This window comes from Haemaphysalis longicornis, unplaced genomic scaffold (assembly GCF_048455015.1).
Source record: "Haemaphysalis longicornis isolate Haplotype H1 unplaced genomic scaffold, Haemaphysalis longicornis Haplotype H1 scaffold_2, whole genome shotgun sequence".
Taxonomy (NCBI): Eukaryota; Metazoa; Arthropoda; class Arachnida; order Ixodida; family Ixodidae; genus Haemaphysalis; species Haemaphysalis longicornis.
The window spans coordinates 137,255,349-137,275,743 of NW_027526295.1; the positions used below are offsets into that span (position 1 = coordinate 137,255,349).

At 46.3% G+C, this 20,395-nt stretch overlaps 1 protein-coding gene and 3 non-coding genes across 4 annotated transcripts in view; 2 read left to right on the forward strand and 2 right to left on the reverse strand.

The window, feature by feature from the left end:
• Window positions 1-1,655: 1,655 nt before the first annotated feature.
• The window catches only part of LOC144169258 (calcitonin gene-related peptide type 1 receptor-like), a 130,214-nt gene continuing 111,474 nt past the window's right edge, over window positions 1,656-20,395 (reverse strand). Inside the window, exons 10-17 of the mRNA XM_077698321.1 lie at window positions 15,805-15,931; window positions 15,558-15,711; window positions 14,824-14,890; window positions 14,077-14,143; window positions 13,387-13,472; window positions 12,963-13,095; window positions 7,221-7,262; window positions 1,656-3,434 (exon numbers count right to left, since the gene is read on the reverse strand). Coding sequence (XP_077554447.1) covers window positions 3,291-3,434; window positions 7,221-7,262; window positions 12,963-13,095; window positions 13,387-13,472; window positions 14,077-14,143; window positions 14,824-14,890; window positions 15,558-15,711; window positions 15,805-15,931 — 820 coding nt within the window. The 3' untranslated portion in view covers window positions 1,656-3,290. The remainder of the gene's footprint in view (window positions 3,435-7,220; window positions 7,263-12,962; window positions 13,096-13,386; window positions 13,473-14,076; window positions 14,144-14,823; window positions 14,891-15,557; window positions 15,712-15,804; window positions 15,932-20,395) is intronic.
• On the reverse strand, window positions 4,169-4,241 carry Trnat-ggu (transfer RNA threonine (anticodon GGU)). Its single transcript has one exon. It is a non-coding gene; the product is annotated as a tRNA-Thr (tRNA).
• On the forward strand, window positions 4,722-4,794 carry Trnat-ggu (transfer RNA threonine (anticodon GGU)). Its single transcript has one exon. It is a non-coding gene; the product is annotated as a tRNA-Thr (tRNA).
• On the forward strand, window positions 5,186-5,258 carry Trnat-ggu (transfer RNA threonine (anticodon GGU)). The gene has a single exon. It is a non-coding gene; the product is annotated as a tRNA-Thr (tRNA).

Genomic DNA, 20,395 nt, shown 5'->3' on the forward strand with positions numbered 1-20,395 from the left:
GATGAAACGTTTTTGAGACACTTGAGTGCTCCTAGTACAGTGCGCTGATATGGCTCTGTAAGTAACATATAGACCACTTTATTTTGGCGTTAATTATTTTGTTTCACTTAGTTGCTCTTTATACATACGACGCCAACAATGGTAATGTTTTATTGAGATCTGGAAACAGATGCAACACATTACATGGCTTCTATGCCACAACCACATAAAACATACAAGAAAGCCGGTGGGTTCGTGCAATGCTGCAAACAACCTCAAACAAAGAAAACCCAGAACTTTTGTGCGTATGAGCAGAGAACCGAGCTAATGCCCTTGACGTTGTTTTGTTTTTTTGTTTACTAGACACATGAACAACTGGACAATCCTGGTACTTAACCATTTTATTGTGCTGTGATTTCTCCACAAGCCCTCATAACAACAATAACTACATTTTTATGTTTATTTGACATGTTTGGCACACGACACTTTGTACAGATGACACCTTGTAAAATCTCTAAACCACGTCCTTTAAGACGCTTTTAGGGCAAAATATCCGATGTTGTACACAGCGCGTCTTGTGGCAACACTATGAACTACGTAAAGATACAGCGATGTACATGTGTGACTCGCATGAACCCTTGTCAAATTCAAACTTTGTTCAAAATTACCAAGACGTTAAGGGTTGCACCAATACACAAAACACGTGGTTATCTCAGCCTTATTTATACAGAAAACAGCACCTGGTAGCTCCAGCCAGCTAGAACAGCGTTTTCAATCCACATCATCACTCCCACGATGTTATTTGAGACAAGTGATATCCCCCAAATATTGCACTGTAAAATTTAAAGGCTCTTTGGAATTCCTCTCCGCAGGGCGTACACACCCCTTATAAAACGTCATTATCAGATTGCTCTGTATTGCGCGTCGGCTCACCCAACCTTCATTTCTGTTTAGGCCTCAGTTTCTCAAGCGAATTTAATATCTGCCTCATAAATGCATCCTATTCGAAGGCACCTGAAACCTTTTTCTCCGCATACATTTCAATATATTAACTTTGTTCGCTATTTCCCACTAATTGCATAACATAATTCGTAACATTGACTTGCAGAGAAAAAGATAAAAGCAAGTTAAGGGACTGAATAAGTACTTTCGCTAAAATTACCGACGAAACTTCGCGAACTCCCTAAAAGCCAGGACGGGGCCCAGAAAATAACAGGCAAAACAGCGCGATTTCTGTTGTGCTTTCCTACAACGTTCTAGCGAATAACACTGCCACCTTCTCGAAGTTCATGCTTCAGTGTTGGTTTACCCAAATTGGAGGAAATACACAGATCTCAATGTCTCAAAAAAATTTCTTTCGGTTTGGACTAGCGTAACTTGAAAGTGGCCTGACTTGTAGGGCAGCAGTGGCTACTAATCGGAGTGAAATCTATCCTTTCGTTATCTTTAAGGGGTAAGTGATGGGTAGAGCGAAACAACATATCAGTGCGCCTTGTCCAACTGTTAAAACGCACTATATTGCAACGAGCAGCTTCCTTAGGAGGCCTATAGGTGATGAAACATATCATAAATATTTATTTATTTATTTATTTATTTATTTATTTATTTATTTATTTATTTATTTATTTATTTATTTATTTATTTATTTATTTATTTATTTATTTATTTGTAAATACAGTTAACGTATTCTGTGACTATTTTTCTTTGTTGAGTGCCTTCCAAACCAGTTTTAAAGAAAAAGTTTTGGTTAATATTCTTTTGCACTAGCGCTGCATTTTCTAAAGCTTTGAGTGACTAGCTCGACTGTGACCCAATATATCCTGCTTCTGTTCATAATGTTTGAAACGACGCACTTCCATCCTATTCCCGTCCTGGTGTGGTCTGCCCTTTACGTTTCGTATAGCCCCTGCTGGGTTTTCTTCATCCGGATCGAACGTCGAATGGTCGTTTTTGCACTGATATCTTGAACGGAAAGCCCGTAGCTGCGACCAAGTACACCATCATTGAAACATTCCCTTGAAAGCATCTTTTCAAGAACGGCGAGATTGTCATTGGTAAAGGGAGAACGAATGTTTTGACAGACTACAGCAAAGTCCAAGAATAACTGAAACTTGTAAACGGAAATAAACACGCTAAGCACTTCTAAGCGGACAAAAATGAGCAGCATCTACCTATTACCTGAACCCGATACTTGAAACACCATAGTCTTAGTATACTTTCCCAGGGATAGATGGTCCCACACTGCGGGTCGTAAGTAAATCTCACAATAAGACGGCTTTTCTAAAATAATACAGATGAAGTCTCGATTGTAAGCATTAGTCACCCGAAACTCGTCCTAACTACAAATGAGTCAGAAATGCCAGTTTCCACGAAAGCCTGTCTACTTTTCTAATTTCCATACTTATGGGACAATCATGCAAGATGAAGTTCAGCAAGAGACCCTTTCGTGCAATTTGGGAAACAATTGTTTGCCGTACAGGGGCTGTCACGGTGATCTGTAACTCCACAATGCGGCGGGTTTGTTGTGGCGACTGTAAATGGACGAGCTACGTAACCCCGCAATGCAGCAAACCGAATTGTTATCTCCTAGTTGACACAGAAACTTTCATTTCCACAAAAACATCATTTACGAAAAATTAGCACGATGCAAACTTGCAAGCACATTGCACCAATCTTTTTTTTCCCCTAAGGTAAAAGGTTTATTCTCAGCACTAAAGGTACAAAAATAGCAGAGATTATATTTTAACAACCGCAGAACAATCGCAAATGTATTGTAACACAAGGTACGATGAGAATGCAATGCAATGAAACAGTGCAATATGAAGGTGATAGGAAAGAAGTTTCTCAGACGGCACAATACTATGGGTGGTGACTTAAGGTAGAAAACGGTGTGAATTAAGACAGGAAACGCGTAACAAGAAGAGATCATGGCAAAAATTTCATCTTAACGCAACAAGAGTTCAGGACAGGGAATATTTGCGGTGTTCAAACTCAGCCCTCGGATTTGGTTTAAGGTCTATACGTAAAGTAAGCTGAACTATTGCTGAAAAATACTGATACAAGAAACACTGACCCGCCCTCATTACAACCTCTCACACCTACCAAACGGTTCACAGCAATAAACTACTGTTTATGTAGGCCAAGACGTATCGCAAACAATTGATGCGTTATTTGCCTGCGGCCAACAAAACCAAGAACAACCTCAGTAAAACGGGATGATGCACTCGCAATCCCAAAAAGCAAACATTGCGGCCTTCAGCAGAAAGAATTTTTACAAATTACTTACAGCAGCCCACGCATTTCAATTATTTTTATATAACCGTCACGCAGTTACACTTCTGTGAAGGCTTTCTGAAATGACCTACGCTGATGCTGTTGTTTGCGTAAGACACTCGACGGCCTTCCTTCTTGAAGCAAGAGGTTTTCGACAGGGACTTCCGTAGGACGCCGAGTACCTGGTGAAAGAAACACGTTACAACTGTCATGAACGTCCTTCATTAGGCAATATGCATATATCTTTCGTTCCTATACAAACTTTAGCACTTCTCAAATCTCCACACTTAAATTTATAAGCGGTATTTTCAGTACTAACAAATCTTGCATGAATTCGACAAATTTCATTACGACTTCTTAATTGGCAAGTTACTTGATTGCTAAACGTTCGTCTTGAAAAAAGCCTCAACGCAGTAACTTCGCTCACTGCGGACGCGACCAAGTTTGAATAATTGTGCTTCTTTGCTTATTGTTATTTCTTGCAGAAGGCATTCTTTATTCATCACGAATGCAAACTACAGGAAGGCTCTGTTCAAATTCCAAGCCCTATGTAACCTGGAAAGAGGTGCAATCACAAAAAAAAGCCCTCGGCAGGCACCAAAGCGCTAGTACGCATCTCGCGTGCAACCAAGGCACGGCTTAAACATGTGGCATTTCAGTGCAAAGTTCTTGACAGCCCGGCTTGTTGCGGTAAGCATAAGTTGAATCTACTACAGGACTCACCATGTTTATAAATAAGTATATATATATATATATATATATATATATATATATAGGAAATGAGGGGCTCCGTGAAATAAGACAGAAAATAAGGGTTGGCAGTCAAGAAAACCTCGGAAAGCAAAGGGGAGGTTGTGGTGGGTCATAGAAAGAGATGAAGAATTTTTTGAGTCGAAAAGAAAGTGGTGAAAAAATGCCCGCCGGGTGGGATCCGAACCCACGACCTCCAGAATACCGGTCTGGTGCGATAACCACTACGCTACCGGCGGGGCTGTTTCCCCAGCACTTTCTCGGGTATTTATGTTAAGTAATTTTTGTTTCCTGCACTTGGGGGTGGTAGCCAGCGCCACTCGGACTACATTTTTTCACCACTTTCTTTTCGACTCAAAAAATTCTTCATCTCTTTCTATGACCCACCACAACCTCCCCTTTGCTTTCCGAGGTTTTCTTGACTGCCAACCCTTATTTTCTGTCTTATTTCACGGAGCCCCTCATTTCCCATTTTCTGATTCGCTACATGCTTGGCGAGGGCCTCTGTTCTGGCAGTCTTGGTGCCAAAGGGAGCTTCAGAGGGTTCAACGCTGGTCGACCACTCTCGACATGTCGTAGACACTCGAGTCACGGCCCGGGGGTTAAAAAGAAGGTCCCCTTCACCCCGAGTAGTCCGAGTGGCGCTGGCTACCACCCCCAAGTGCAGGAAACAAAAATTACTTAACATAAATACCCGAGAAAGTGCTGGGGAAACAGCCCCGCCGGTAGCGTAGTGGTTATCGCACCAGACCGGTATTCTGGAGGTCGTGGGTTCGGATCCCACCCGGCGGGCATTTTTTCACCACTTTCTTTTCGACTCAAAAAATTCTTCATCTCTTTCTATGACCCACCACAACCTCCCCTTTGCTTTCCGAGGTTTTCTTGACTGCCAACCCTTATTTTCTGTCTTATTTCACGGAGCCCCTCATTTCCCATTTTCTGATTCGCTACATGCTTGGCGAGGGCCTCTGTTCTGGCAGTCTTGGTGCCAAAGGGAGCTTAAGAGGGTTCAACGCTGGTCGACCACTCTCGACATGTCGTAGACACTCGAGTCACGGCCCGGGGGTTAAAAAGAAGGTCCCCTTCACCCCGAGTAGTCCGAGTGGCGCTGGCTACCACCCCCAAGTGCAGGAAACAAAAATTACTTAACATAAATACCCGAGAAAGTGCTGGGGAAACAGCCCCGCCGGTAGCGTAGTGGTTATCGCACCAGACCGGTATTCTGGAGGTCGTGGGTTCGGATCCCACCCGGCGGGCATTTTTTCACCACTTTCTTTTCGACTCAAAAAATTCTTCATCTCTTTCTATGACCCACCACAACCTCCCCTTTGCTTTCCGAGGTTTTCTTGACTGCCAACCCTTATTTTCTATATATATATATATATATATATATATATATATATATATATATATATATATATATATATATATATATATATATATATATATATATATATATATATATGCGTGTATGTGTGTGTGTGTGTGCGTGCGAAATTAGTAGTGACATATGGCTTCTTCAGGTTCCTGTTACAAATTGCGTGTGCATGTCTGTGCACTTTTGTTTTAGGCTTGCGCATCGTATCCAGCATAAAGGCGGTCAGGCTGCACCCACAAGCCCGCTCCGCACATGGGACTACTTTAAAGGCGACAATCTTTCTTGGGGTTATGAACGCGGAAATTTTGGTCTGTCCGTTTGTCTGTCACTGGATTCAACCGGCTGGCCAACAAACAGCTGCAGCTGCAAGAATGGTTTCTAGGGAAGGCTGTCCTAAACCTCTGAAACGGTTCGGATGGCTCATATTTGTCTCCGGTGCTCGGGAGCGAAGAAAACGTCAGACACATTTGTTGCAAAATGTAGTTGCAAAACGGAAAGTACAGCAATCTTTTAGTTAGGAAGATGAGTTCGAGTTGCTTCAAGGCAGGAAAAAGTTAAAATTAAACAACGCATTAACACGATGGCGAAGAGAGGCGAGTAGAAATCAAACACAAAGTGCTGAGAGCTGGTGCTATTATAAGCACACCAGAAACAAAAAAATCCCACCAGACCTCGCGCGAGGAATGCGAATGACGGCAAAATGAGTTGAATTCAGAGAACCTTACGAACATTCATCATGCGGGGAGCGTGACGATCAGGTGTAGAGGGAAGAGGGTATTGCATGACAGAGCTGTCAGAACACTATCGTTTTTCACACCTTTTCAACGAAGCAATCATACAAGGGGTGAACTTTACCTGGTTCCGTGCACATATTTGTCACGACATTTCCCCCAGCTGTGCACGCACTACACTCAAGCTTGCACTCTGCTATCGATCAGCGAATTGCAATCTTCCACTATTCCTTTGGCACTAATAGTACCAGAGCACGCCACGCGGTTTTCACGCAGCCTCAAGAGCTCAAGCGCTATAACACGAAACACAACCGTAGTTGTATTTGCATAGGTCGCATAGGTCATCCGGCATTCAAGAGTAAAAGCGGCGAATGTCGCGTGCTCGCTCTGAATGTGAGGTTTAAGTGATGATGCGAACGCCGCGTCGGGTCACGGCAGTTTCCCTCCCATCCCCCTTCATTTTGTGCCACCCCTTTCCTTTGCGTTAAATTCATCCCTTCTTCCCAGTCTGAACTTAACGCGTAGTGTTGACCTCTCTTCACCCTGTATATGAACCCAAAAATCGATTTCACAATTCTTATCTTATTTTTGTTCCTTTCCATTACCTCATTGCTTGCCGAACTCGACCTTTTTTGTCTTTCTGAAATTGATTTTGTAACGTTAGCATTTGTGCAATGCTGGAGATGTTACGACCTAATGCTTTTTCCTAGGCTAACGTTCAAGACGAACCCACACAATAGCTTGAAAACGCGTAATCAAATTCGTACACAAGAGCCGGGATAGCTGATGGACACTCATTATCTATCGATATCGTGCAGAAGGGCCCCCCCACAAATATGTCTCCTGATACGTGACGGGCGACGCTTTTTCCTAACAATAAAACCATGAAGCCTGTAATTACACGCTTTATAGTACCGTACAGATCGTGCATCGGTGTGAGACGCTAGTTCTCTACGTCTTAGCAATGTTACTACGAAACTATGTCTTGTATCAGTAATAGCAGAGTCCTTGAAAAGCATTGAAGGACTGTGGTAATACTGGTAATGCTTCTCCTTATTTTAGAAAAAAAATCACTCTGCACATCAATCACAACTTCTCGCTAAACTTACCTCTCCATTGAAGAAACAAAACAGAAGTGCCACACAGAGGCCCTGAAAGAAAGAAAAAGACCAATGTACACAACACATAGTCTTCTTAGGATGAAAAATTATTTGCAGTATTTTACAATTTAGTTGATATCGAGCAATTCATTTACCGCACTTAATCGCCTATGTCAACAAATAAACGGAGTGATTGTGCCTGTAGGCCACAATATGGCCATTATTTAGCCGAACGGTGAAAATGGGATTATTTGTTGTACCAATGAGCATGATTGACTGCAAACGGTAAGCAACCTAATTACCACTTGCCCATACATTGAAAGCTTTGTCAGAAGAAAATTCGGATCCCCGGTAACAATAAGTTTATTAGGCGAAGCAGAACCTGGAACGGTGAGAACGAAGAAATCACATAGCCAAACGGGCCAAGGTGCGCTTTTCTCCAACCCTATTTGTCACTTCGGAGTCACAGAAACTCGCTTACGGTATTAGTATCATCTTCGCGGCCACGCGGATGTAATGTGCGGGCGTGGCCATACCCCCTCGGTCTTACATGGCATCGTTTCGAAGCTTACGAAAAATGTCCAAGGAAGCCTTGATTAAAATTGGATAGAATGTAAAAGTACCATTTAGAAAGAAATAAGAGCCACGCAGTTAGAATATTTTCTGTACACAAAAAGCCGTTCCATGACTTAAGCGTCAAAGCGTGTGGTCCGGCTTTATTCTGGCCTCCCGAACCACTTCAGTAAATGCCCTCCAGTTAAATAAGCGGCGAGTTCCTTCTGGGAAAATTTGCAGTTGACGTCCTTTATGTGGAGCACCACCTCAAAAGGACTAAAATAGCGGCGTAAATTTTTTTCGGAACGTCTTCGAAGCCGCAGATGTCTCCGTACGTGAGCTTGGTCACGTGTTTATTTCAGCGATGGTCTAGTCTTGGTAAGCCATTTATCTCTGGTCTCTGCGGATCATAAGCAGTCAATCGTTTCGAAGCAACGTAGTTCCTGTCCCTATTCGGTAGATTCTGTTTTGAACACTGCGCATCTGACGGGTGTCGCAACTGATAGTGCAGCTTGGCGAAGCAGTATGTTGGGGACGAAATCCCTTGAAATGTCAGTCCATGTTTGTCTAGGTAACGCCTGTTGGCACAGTACTGGATGGGATGGTCAGTGCAAACAACCATCTCCCAATTTGCATCTTATGACGCAAAAAAACCGCCCCAGAAGATACATTTCGATACGAAGAATTATCCAAATTCGGTGGATCAAGGGGCTGAAGAGTAGGCGGTGTCTTCACCTGAGGCAGTCACCACACGTACTCATGTGCAGCTTGATTGCCGCAGAAACATTCTGCCAGTAAACTCGAAAGCGTGCCAGTGTGCGGGTAAAACTCAGGCGCCCATAGGAAGGAACGCCGTAGAAGCACGCAGAATTAATGGCACAGCAGCGGTGGTACAGCAAGCAACCAAGTAGCCATGATAGGGTCAAATGGTCTTTGTAGACAAACCCATCGAAGAGGAAACAATGAGAGGGAGTGCATAAAAAATCCTCAACGATTTGAGCCCTGGCCATTAATTGCTCAGCGGTGACCGAACTTTCGTATCCTTTTTCGGTTCCCGAGTAAGAACTCGCTCCTCCAATGCTCCTATCAGAGCGGTCGTACCTTCCGAGTCAGCAGGATACCGCTGCAAGGGACCCGTGGTTGCTAGTGAGCATTGAGGTGGAGTCTTTCCTAATTGTAGACGTTCGTCGCGTCGTACTGTTGATGCCTTAGACAACAGTAGCTTCGGAGTAGCTTCACGCTTAACAGTAGCTTCACGCCAGCCGCCGTGAAAGCTGTTTGAAGTTTGCAAGCCGAAGTGGCTTTACATGCAGGTATCTCGGGTTTTTGTAGCGACTTATATTGCGGCAAAGAATTCCTTTTCGGTTGTGAAATTGTTGGCCTTAGCTCTTGAGAGAGTAGAAGTGCCAGTTACAACGGCTCTTAATGCTGAAGCAAAAGCAGGGCTCTCATAGCGCTGCAAAGTCATAACAGCCGTCATGGGCGCTTTGTCGACGTCGTATTGAGGGAAAATGTCTGGGCCTGAACGTAACCTGTGTGGCTGGGGGTACTACGCCCGCTAGGATGTGAGTACAGAAGCAGAAATGGCTGAGCTTCAGACTTAAATTCGTTATGGTTGGAACAGAGTGCCACGATGCGTGCCTTGTGCGTTTCACGTGAATACTGGCGTGGTGTCCGGCACTCTCAACATCGGTAATCTTTTACGTAAAACTGCAATGTAGCGGGGGACGAAGCTTCAAATATTGCTGCTTTAACGGTGCAACATGACTCACCGGCTTGTTAACGCTGATTATCATGAGTGTTGAGGCCGGGTAGTGCCGGTGGGCGTCAGTGACGACATCATTTGCAGCAGTGTTCGGAGAATTTTCAACGTCCGTGAAGGTTCGCTTACGTCAGGGTGGTCAGTGTGAGGGGATGGTGACGCTGGGATTCAGGCAGAAGGTACCACGTGCAGCAATGCAGATTTCGAAGGTCATGTGGGTAGCTACCACGCTTCAAGGTAGTGCGACTCGCTCCTGAGCCAGTGGTATATGTATAACTTGTATTCACTAGCGGGGCATACATGCAGGCAACCATGTGAGTGCGCCGTCACTGGTTACGTCAGGCTCCGCGGGATGGCTGTAGTTGTCCGTGCTGTTGGGATCCTGGCGCCCGAGCCATTGCGCGATCGCTAGGTTTGTGCCATGGCGCGGCGCTTTTCCCCTCTCTCCTCGAAATGCCGGCTCGTCTCGGCGCAGCTGTGTAGAGCCGAGCCGTCTTCTCAAACTCCTGCCTGAGATGAAGGCTGCAGCGACCGTTGCGGCGATAAAACACTGTCACGCAGCAGGTGCTCCGCCCTGGTAGCGGACCTAACCTCACTTCATTGGCCCGTTTGAACGATTCCCGACTCCCCCTCTAGCTGGCACACGAACGCGCGCCCTGCGCAGGGGTCCGTTCGGGGAGACGCTTCGAGGACGCCGAAGGCATTGGCCGAAGGTATGTGACGCTTTCTTTAGCAGCCGGCTGCAACTCTGTTGCGCCGGCGAAAGCCCACCGGCCCTCCCGGCTGCCGGCCCGTGCCTTAGGTTGTTCCTGTTGTCCCTACGCTTGCGTATAGTAAGGCCGTACCTACCTCTCGACGAACACGCCGTGCGGTACGCGCCTGTGAGCGAATGCGCCGCGTCTTCCTCGCTGCGGCGAGGCGATCTGGCCAGCACGGCGATGCGCGCGGACAACGGTTCCGCCGCGCCCCGGATTTTGCCCTGACCGAAGAGCCCACTGGCTCTGCGCCGACGACGCGCGCACACTTGCGCGTGGCGCCCCATCGCCCCTATCACCTAAAGAAAAGTGCGTACCGCCCGTGTAAATAATGTAATTGGGACGTTGGTGTGAAATAAACGGCTTCCCTCCGTACCCAGGGCATATTCCTTCGTCGCCCCTACACCACCTGCCCAATAAAGGCGGTCTTGAGGTGTTGCGACGGCGTTTCAGTACCGTGAGCATGCTCAGTTAGCTCGAACCGACGGTGGTTCCTCGGAGTGTGCATGAGTGCATGCCTTATGCAATGCTAGGGTTAGGCATATTGTGAAGTAGAGAGACCACAGTCCTTAGCACATGATTTGGGTTGGACGTTCCAAGGTCTACCCCACCGAACGCAAAGTAATGCCTCGACTCCAATTTGAGTGCGATTATTAACATCTATATTGGCACTTCCGTTGAGAATCGGGTTGAAACGGAGGAGCCGACGCACGCCGGTGTTTTAGATGCAAAGCATCTCTTGCTCGGGGCTATGTCCGGCGTCCGTTCGTTGACCGCACCTCTCCCCCTACACAATAAAAAAAAGAAATAGTTAGCGGCGTCCGGTTTTGATACCACGCCTATCTGGCCGCAACGGGAGGTACGCGGCGCTCTTCCCACTGCGCTACAAAACCGAGACAGGAGCAAGTGCTACGAGCGCGCCTTACGTCCTTGACTCATTCAAACTACGTCAAGAAGCTACTGATACAACGAAGGCACGCGAAGCTGAACGTCAATAGAAACGACAAATTGAAAACTTTAAAGGAGGATGTTATCGTCTCTTGCTCGGGGGGATGTCCCGCGTCCGTGCCCCGTCCGCAGCGCCCGTGATGATGATTGTGGCAGGATGCCCTTAGGGACTGGCCAACCAAAGAATCCATCACGAGATAGCTTCGCGTTCAACCACCGTCGTCATCTTCCCGTAGGGGAACCGCTGAAGACGAAGAAGGAGAAGACGAAGCTGCGAAGAGGAGGGTGTGTACGTTGCTCTCACCCCGTTCGCAGCGCTTCTGATGATGATTTTGGCAGGATGCCCCTAGGGATTGGCCAACCAAAGAATCCATCACGAGATAGCTTCGCTTTCAACCACCGCCGTCATCTTCCCGTAGGGGAACCGCTGAAGAAGAAGAAGACGAAGCTGCGAAGACGAGGGCGTGTACATTGCTCTCAGCCGGTGCACCAACGTCAACAACCTTTACCTCACCAACGCTGACGGAGACTACCGATTCTACTACAGAGACGACAACATCGACAAGAACATGATGGACGAGTTTCGGCGCCTCGAGCACCACTGCCTACTCACAGTAACACAACAGTACTTGCGTGCCTTTGCCACCGGTGTGGACCCCGACGTGGAATTCCCGCTGGCGCTACTAAACACCAGATCACTCAACATAACGGCAACACGCCAGCTGCGCGATAAGCGCGCATGCGCGTCTCCTCTCTCATCTCCTCCTCTCCACTCCATCTGCTCTATATAATAAACCCGGTCCGCGCGCCGCTTCCTCAGTTGCTGCTTCAGTTGAGACACGCTGCACCGTCCGATGAGCTGAATGGACGCCAACAATTCTGCTTTGCATCACCACATAGTTCCCTTCGGGGAGATGGTGTAATTTTTTTTCTTTCTTCTTCACCGTGCGGGCCCAGCGGCACAAGCCACGCCATGTCCGTGGCGCTTCGGCCATGCTCGTGTCTTTTTCCAGTGTTGCCAAGTGAGGAAATTGACAGCTAAACGTTTCAATGAATACCATCTATACGTAGGGTGTTGATCTGAATGGCGGCATGCCGACGACGCAGCTGCATTCAACACGTCCCTGGCTTCAATGGATGAAAGGTTAAGCCAGAAGGTGCCCCCGAGCTTTGTTAACGTTGCTCTAAAATAGCATGTATGGGACCCCAGGATGCGTGGTGGAACCTGAAAATAATTTCGGCTGCTAGCCGGTTAACAAGGCACAGGTTTCCACTTGTAGGTTGGGGACGTGGGTGAACCTGTAGCCTCTTACATTTGTTCGAGGCTCTGAAGCGCAGCTATATAAAATAAAGCCACCAATAAGTGCGCACGTCCAGGCTCGCCACGGTGATTGTTCTCTCCTGTCACATGGCCTGGCTTGCACACGCGGGTTATGCTGCTGCTGATGATGAAGGCACAATGTGGTTTATGCCGACAGGGGCGGTAAAACTTGAGGACGCGGCCTCTGCACAACCATTGTCAGTTTCAGTGATTAATTCCATGTATGTAACCATCGTACTAATGCCTGACTGATGACGTAAAGTAATTTCCAGTAAATAAATATCTTGCCCCTATCTATTAAGTCAAAATGCAGTGGAGCATTTCCGCTACCTTTTCCGCAAAATCGCATTTCGCCTGCGAGTCATTGTAAAATCAGCTTTTGAACACACCAAGAAAGCACATTCAGTCACCTGTAATGACGTCACTAACGCTGAAACGATCTCGTAGGCGAGGAACATGGAGCCTTTATCAGGCCTGAACGGAGTTACCACGTAGTGCAGGCCTAAGAGAGGGAGCAAGATCACAGTGGCCCGAACGGCTTTCCTGTTCGGAAGACAAGAAATAGAACGAGGTGTTAAATTGAAAAGTTTGCCCAAGTATTCATATAAAGTGCTAAATTCACATCACAGCTAAATGTTTGCACTAGTATTCACCGGCGAAAACTTTTTTTTTTTCTGGAAACAAAATATTACAATAACCATAAATATAATTTATGCAGGCTGCCCCGGTTGCTTCGCGCTAATAATGCTATCCTGGATGCGCTTCCTAGAATCTTTACCGATAACCGCTCTTAAAGCAACATTCTCTGCTAAGTCTCCAAACTTGTAGGCGTACCGTGTGCTTTCATTGTCGGGAGAATTCTCAGCTCGAAGCTTGGTGACCAGGACCCGTACAATGTTCACGAGGAATGCAAAACTAAGCTGCAAAAGAAAGCAAAAAAGAACAGCGCCAATAATTTTTCTTTTAGAAAGAAAAAATTGATGTCAAGGACAGACCAGTTATATTAACCGTCTATTGCTGTTCGCGAACACATCACATGGGCGGTTCATGGTCGTGGGTACCTGCGTGAATTTCCAGTTAGAATAATTTGCAGCTTGAGACCTGGTGACGTATTTACTCGCATAGAAATACAAAACGTTCTTGTTTCCCCCACTGTGGTTGTCTCTTGTGTGGACTTCTACTAACATGCTGCTGGTATGAATGGCTATGACACTACAAGCATCTTATATAATGCGGCAAAGGCGTGACCAAATATGCTAGGATTTTTTTATTCTCACAGTGGAAATATTCTTGTTACCTATGTTAGAGTACTATATATTATCCGTTAACAATAACTGGTCTCCGCAGCTCTAAATTAGCGATTATAAAGACTTCTCAACGCTCTCCTGTTTTGTTTTATACACATCTGAAAACGTGTTTTATCCTTTAATAAATAATTACATGTAGTTAAAACTACTCGCACTGTACTTATTATCGCATCGCATAAACACGCTTGCAAGACAATCAAAAAGGTAAAATTTTTACCAGTATAGAGAAGCAAACAGGAACGCTGAGCACGTAAGTGTACCAGACCTCGTGCTCCACCCAGCACCTAAAAACACAACAGGCATCAGTATAAGAAACATGACCGGAATCAATATAATGCTAGTTCCTGCTCTGTTAAATACGAGGCACGGCAGACGCCTGCACTAAATGTAGAGTTATTCATTTTTACGAGAGAGAAATTAACGTTCGTAACGTTGGCATCTGCGTTGTCAGACTCCCTAGCAATTACGTTCCACATACGCTACTTCAGTCTCCCTGTCGGTATTCACTTCAAAAAACTTTAAAAACACAGATTGTGCGCCGGCACGGTGGTACATATCTGAGCGGGAAACAGCTCGAAAAAACACAAGACTACACACGAGAGCATAAACACCGGCGAACTGTAGCTGTATGCTCTATCTGGTCGTCGTTTTATTTTAGGCTGTTTCACTACTAAATTTAAAATACGGAATCACTTTCCAAAAACGTTGAGGGCACGGTACAGGCGTCCTACACAGTTTTAGGCACTTAATGCTACTATCGTTTTAATGGTCTAATTATTATAGAAAACACGTCGGTACCTTTGCGCGAGCTATCTACGTGAACGAAGTAAATTGCTTTAGCATAAGCATTACCCGCATACAAGACACTTGAAAGTCGACAAGAAAACTGCATGATAACAGTACTATATTAGAATCAGTGACATTCCAAAGGACATAAACAATCATGTGCGGATGTAGTGCTTACATCCGCGATGCTTCAAGGTCTATGCCTCGAAGTATGGCGTAGCCTATACTTGGAAGCAACGGGAAACCTGCAAAGGACAATGGTTTTTAATATATTGCACTGAGAGGATGAACACGTTTTTTGTTTGCAACTCGCAATTAGGCTATGGCTGAACTCGACACAGAAGGAAACAGGTGACCAGTGCAAACGTCATGCCTTAATAAATCTTGGTATTTCGTGCCCTAAATTTTGTAAATTACGCAATGATGTTTGCGCGCCCAGAGAGTAAAGCGAGCAGCGCTTTGATCCTACATCTTGAGTAGTAATGCATCAACGAACACTTTTAGCTGAATTAAACAGCATGACTAGTAAATTAGACATTGTTATACACATGCCAACACTAATGGTAGCAGGACGTTAAACACTTCGTCAAAGTGCTGGCACACAAAGACACGTTTTGTGATTCACTATCCATATTGGAGGAGCCACAGTTTGTGCTAACTCAGCTGCATTATTCTAGACATGATCAACATGCAACAGAACTTTTCATCTGCGAAGAATGGTTATGTATACCAGGCACGTTGACTCAGTACAAAACCTTCTGCTGCATAAATTGAAGCTGTAAACATTGAATTCCGCAAGCCCTACTTACATGCCGCATTGTGTAGGCTTTAAAAAACCTTGAGTTGCCTAGTAATGATTCAACTTGTACTAACAAACGATTACACGCTGAGGCCATGAAGTTAACCACGCACCCCAACCCACGAGCAGAAACCACTTTAGTATCTTGTTCTCCGCGATGAATGCAAGCACAAGAAGCGTGTGAAGGTAAAGGCCTTCGCAGAACATCCACAGGTAGTTGCACAGGAGGAAGTACTGCGTCACTACGTGCAGAACTTGACACCATGTCTGCAAAGGGAAGAAACAAAATGGAGGGTGATGCAGGCCCTCACTTGGTAGGTACTCGTGAATGTGAGCCGCATGTTTATCGGTGATTCTTACCGGATTCTCTTCTATCACCAGGGGTTGAGCAATGACGTGGATGTACCACAGTATCCAACACAAATTATTGATGATGAACGACGTGAAGAGGTTTTTATGGATTGTGATTCGCCTGCAGCGGAGTGACCTGTAAGAAGAGTAATTTCTATTGCAAATCCTCAGCGGGCCGTATATCGTCAAGGCACGAGCATAAGCAAGGGGGAGCCGGGAGGGGCCGCGACCCCGGTCGAAATTTTCGGTGTGGCGGGATGGGGGAATCGACGAGGCGACTGATTCTGCCTCTCTTTATATGGCGACTCCTATAACTATTCGTCTGCCACAAGCTGTGCATAAAGCTCACGACACTCGCGATATTCTCTAATAAAAACGAAAATGAACAAAATATTATGAAGGGTTTGTTGCGTACGCCCACTGAACCCCAAAGTTTTTCCTTTGCAACTTCGAACTTACAACTTCAAACTCCAGTGGCTGAAAGCTGCAAGATAATCTTCCGCTTTAAGCAGTTAGTTTTAGAGGATATCACACGCAAGTTGTGGTCTGCGTAAATTCATTCCAGTTTCACAAAGACTAGTGTTCGTTATAATGAAAACTTTGAACAGCTTAGGCATAACTATTATAGGAAAGGAATAGATAAAGCTGTTCGTTAGTTTTTGTGCATGTCAATAACCCGTGGTGCAGATTGCTGCCAGCGTGTTAACGAAAATCGTAGAAAGCAAGTGTGCTATCGAATAGTTTCCATAGATGAAACTTCAACATCACATGTTCATGGCGCAACAGGTACATGTGTTCCTGCAAATTTTTACTCTGCCATATATAAATGAGTACCATTTACTGTCATCCTTTTCGCAAACAAAAGGATTTCACAAGAGACTAATTCCGAGTATCTCCAACATTACACGCGTCTCCTCGACTCGGTCGAGTGGAGAATGCTGAAATGCTTTTGGATGCGAACATCGCTTCCAAGTTTATCCTCCATTGGAGGCCCGAGTCTAGGAGGAATTCAGAATACCAGGGTAAGTACAGTGGAACCCCGGTAAGGTCCCCGGGTTTCACGACAAACATATCGACTCCCGGCAAAGTCCCCGTAGAAAATGAGCATTAAAACCTTGGTTTTCCAACGCGATTTATTGCTTCACCCGCGTTATCCGGCGAGCGACGCGCAGCGAGTAACTGACCGGCGGACGAAATGAAAGCGCTGTGGGCCTGTTCTGTGGACCTTAAGCCCACTGAATCGGCTCTGTCCGGCAGAGCTTTTTTCTCCGTCTCATATTTCGTTTCCCTCCCCTCAAGCAGCAACCCACTCTTCTGCACAATCGCTTTCCTCCTCGCCTCGTTGGCGTCTCCTCTTGTTGCGCAGAGGTCGCGGAGGCAACGCGCAAGGGCTCATTTCTCCTACTCAGCGGTGAATCGCCAGCTAGGCTACTTTGGTTGCCGGTCGAAATACACCTCAAAGGCTACACTATTCGCCCAACTCCGCAAATCGAGATGCTTGGGATGATCTTCCAGGCAGTAAACGGAACTTCACCCTCATAACTCGGCTAAAGCACGGTACGGACCACGTGTCCTATATGCTGCTCCGAACGATCACGAACAACGCGTCTTTGAGGAGAATGCGGCGCTATATCTCGTGTACGCCTTCATTATTTCCCGCGTCAAGTACACAGTCTCATGTGCTCTACTCAATAAGCACAAAGAAGAAAACGCCAATACCATAACCGGAAGATCACACAAGCGCGCACTGTGCCTTCTCACAAACACATCGACCATGCTACTCCTTCAAATCAGTATCCTGAATACGTAGCCTGAACTAGTTGAAGGACATCTCTTACAGCAATAGCAACGGCTTTCTGTCACCAAGGCGGACCGCCGGGTCCTTTCAGAATAGGGAATAAATACACCGGGCTACAACGGCCCACTTATAGAGTCCCTCCCCCTACCTACTCAAGAGCTCATGAAAGTACAACCTTACCGCGTAACATGCACCCTGAACACCACAGTGAACGGTGTAAGGCTCACGCGGGGACATCTCACGACAGTACAGTCAAGATGCTGACGCGGTCTTCACAGACACGGCAGCATACCCCTCCTATACAGCGTTCGTCTTGGCAGTAAGCCGGGCCCAAGAAGGACAGGGTGTCACTGCCTCTGGCAAAACACTCTTACCAGCTAATGCTGAAGAGGCGGCAGTCGCCCTTGTCATCTGCTCTACCGAGGATACTACTGTAGTAACGGACAGCCCCCAAGCCTGCCGGTACTTCCATGCCGGAACGATTCACGCTGCAGCCCGCGCAAAGCTACTCCGTCACCCCGCGCAGCGACAGATTCAGATCATATGGACTCCAGCCCATCTGGGAAGGAAAGGGAACAAGATGGCGCACGAACTCGTGCGAGAAATGACACGCCGCAGGAGGAGCGAAGAAAACCCCGCCTCGAAGAGATTCAAGCGCGAGACACGTGCACGACCAGAGCAGACGATTGGCATGCGACTGATCGGTACGACGGTCGTTCAGGACTGGTTTACGCGTCGTGTGCTAGTCGTACGAGCCTCGTGGCGTGCGACTGGCGAGCCAGATACAATCGTACGATCGTTGCGACCGTAGTACGGCCGCAGCCAATGACAGCACGAAGGTATCGCCATAATTGCGTCACTGTAAAAGCTTCTTTCGAAGCAACAGTGAGGCTCTAGTGGCAGTTCAGGGTATTTTGAGGGAAGCAGCACGGTGTGCGCTCGCGCGGTCTCCGCCGACTCGCTTCTGTGAAGGAAGAAGCATTTTTTTGCTTGCTATACATTTTTTGGAAGTGGTTTTTCTTAGTGGGTTAGACGGCTCATGGCTGCGCGAAGATGGCGATCACAAAAAGCTGAAAGTAGTACAGAAAAAAGAGATAACGCGGCAGGTGTCATGCATGAACAGCAACAATACAGATAGCTGGTAGACACATGTTGCCAGCGGTGCCAACAGCATCGGCGACCGGAATCGTCAGTGCTAAACAGACCCACACCGCTATACTGAACATACATGAAGCAGGGTGTAACGTATTCAGGGTATAAAATATTCTTAAACGAAGCAGGGTATAAAATATTCATTTTTACTTCAAGTTGACAATGTTTTCTTTTCCTGCTCTGATTTCACTTGCACATATATAAATCGGCCGGAGAGCGCCTAAACAGGAAGGCAACCATAAAGCGAAAACAGTGGACGGGCGACGCCCATGACGCATCGCACGCCCGCACCGGAGCATATGTCTCAAATTCAAACGTGCGGCTAGTCGTGGCATCGGACGGCTCCGTCATGCATGTGTCTCGCGCTTTACTCTCCTCCTAACATACACAGAAATTATCTAACATCTACGCCTGGCCCGACGCACCCTCCCCCCCCCCCCCCTTCCTTACCGGGACACCTATCTATCGAGCAGGCACACCGCTACCGTGCCTTGCAAACAAACACCTTTCCTTACCCTAAAATGGTGTGCCACTACTCGGAACAAATTACCCCCCTAGCAGCCCCTTCTGCGGAGCAGACTGCACTCTTTTCTACATGGTTGGTGGATGCCCCCCTCTCCCTCTCGCCAAACCAAATCCTTTGCTCTCCTGAGCTCAGGAGGCGCGCCCTGTCCAGCTCACGCATGTGCGAACAGCTTCGGCTGGTGGAGCGGGCTGTAGCGGCTGGCAAGACATATGCGGTCCTAGACTGAGGACTTCATTTCCTGAAGACTCCATGCACATTTTGCCAACATTAAAGATATTTATCCTTCTCCTACGGTGACGGGGTTAGGCTTCCACGTGTGTTTCCCGGGATCGTGTATGCCATGACCCGCACTGGTTGTAGGGGATCGTGGCAGTGGACTGCGTGCGAGGTTTGAATTATTACAGCGTGATTGGCACCTGCACTGCATTATTTTTTTCGCTGATATTTTTGTACTAATTGGGTTTTCCGAGCCCTGTAAAGCATTGGTTTGTAGTTTACATAGAAGTTTATTTGTAGTTTACATTGAAATCCGTCACACGAAACTGTATTTATAAACGTAATTGTCGTTGTTTAGATTTTACGACGCTCGCATTTTGAAATGCTTTTTCACGGTCCCGAGAAAGTCGTAAAAACGGGCTCTACCGTATTTGAACAACGTTGAAACCATTTATTCTGGTTATTTACACGGCTAAACGCCCGAAATTACACGCGTTATTATGATTTATGTGCCGTATGCCCGGATTTAGTAAAGGTAGCATGTTTTCGCTCATTATCCGATATGCGCCCTATAATTCGTTTGCTGCAAAAACCACCTCCACAACATCGACTGAGTAATTCAACTGTGTATTTCATTGCTGTAAAACCTAATTGATGCTGCTTTCGTGAATTCTAAAGACATATTTGCCAATATATGACCCTCGTGTCATTTTCTTGGAACTGCAATATGACTTCCCGAAAAAATCGGGTGTTTTTCTGTGTAGGTTCTACAAAACATTCCTCTCTTGTGTCATTGCCTCAGAACGTCATACCATTTTCGGAACATTAAGCAGCCGAACTGCACTTATTCAAATCTATCTGAGTTTAAATATGACACTGGAAGAGTCTAGTATCCTTTTTTTCTTGTA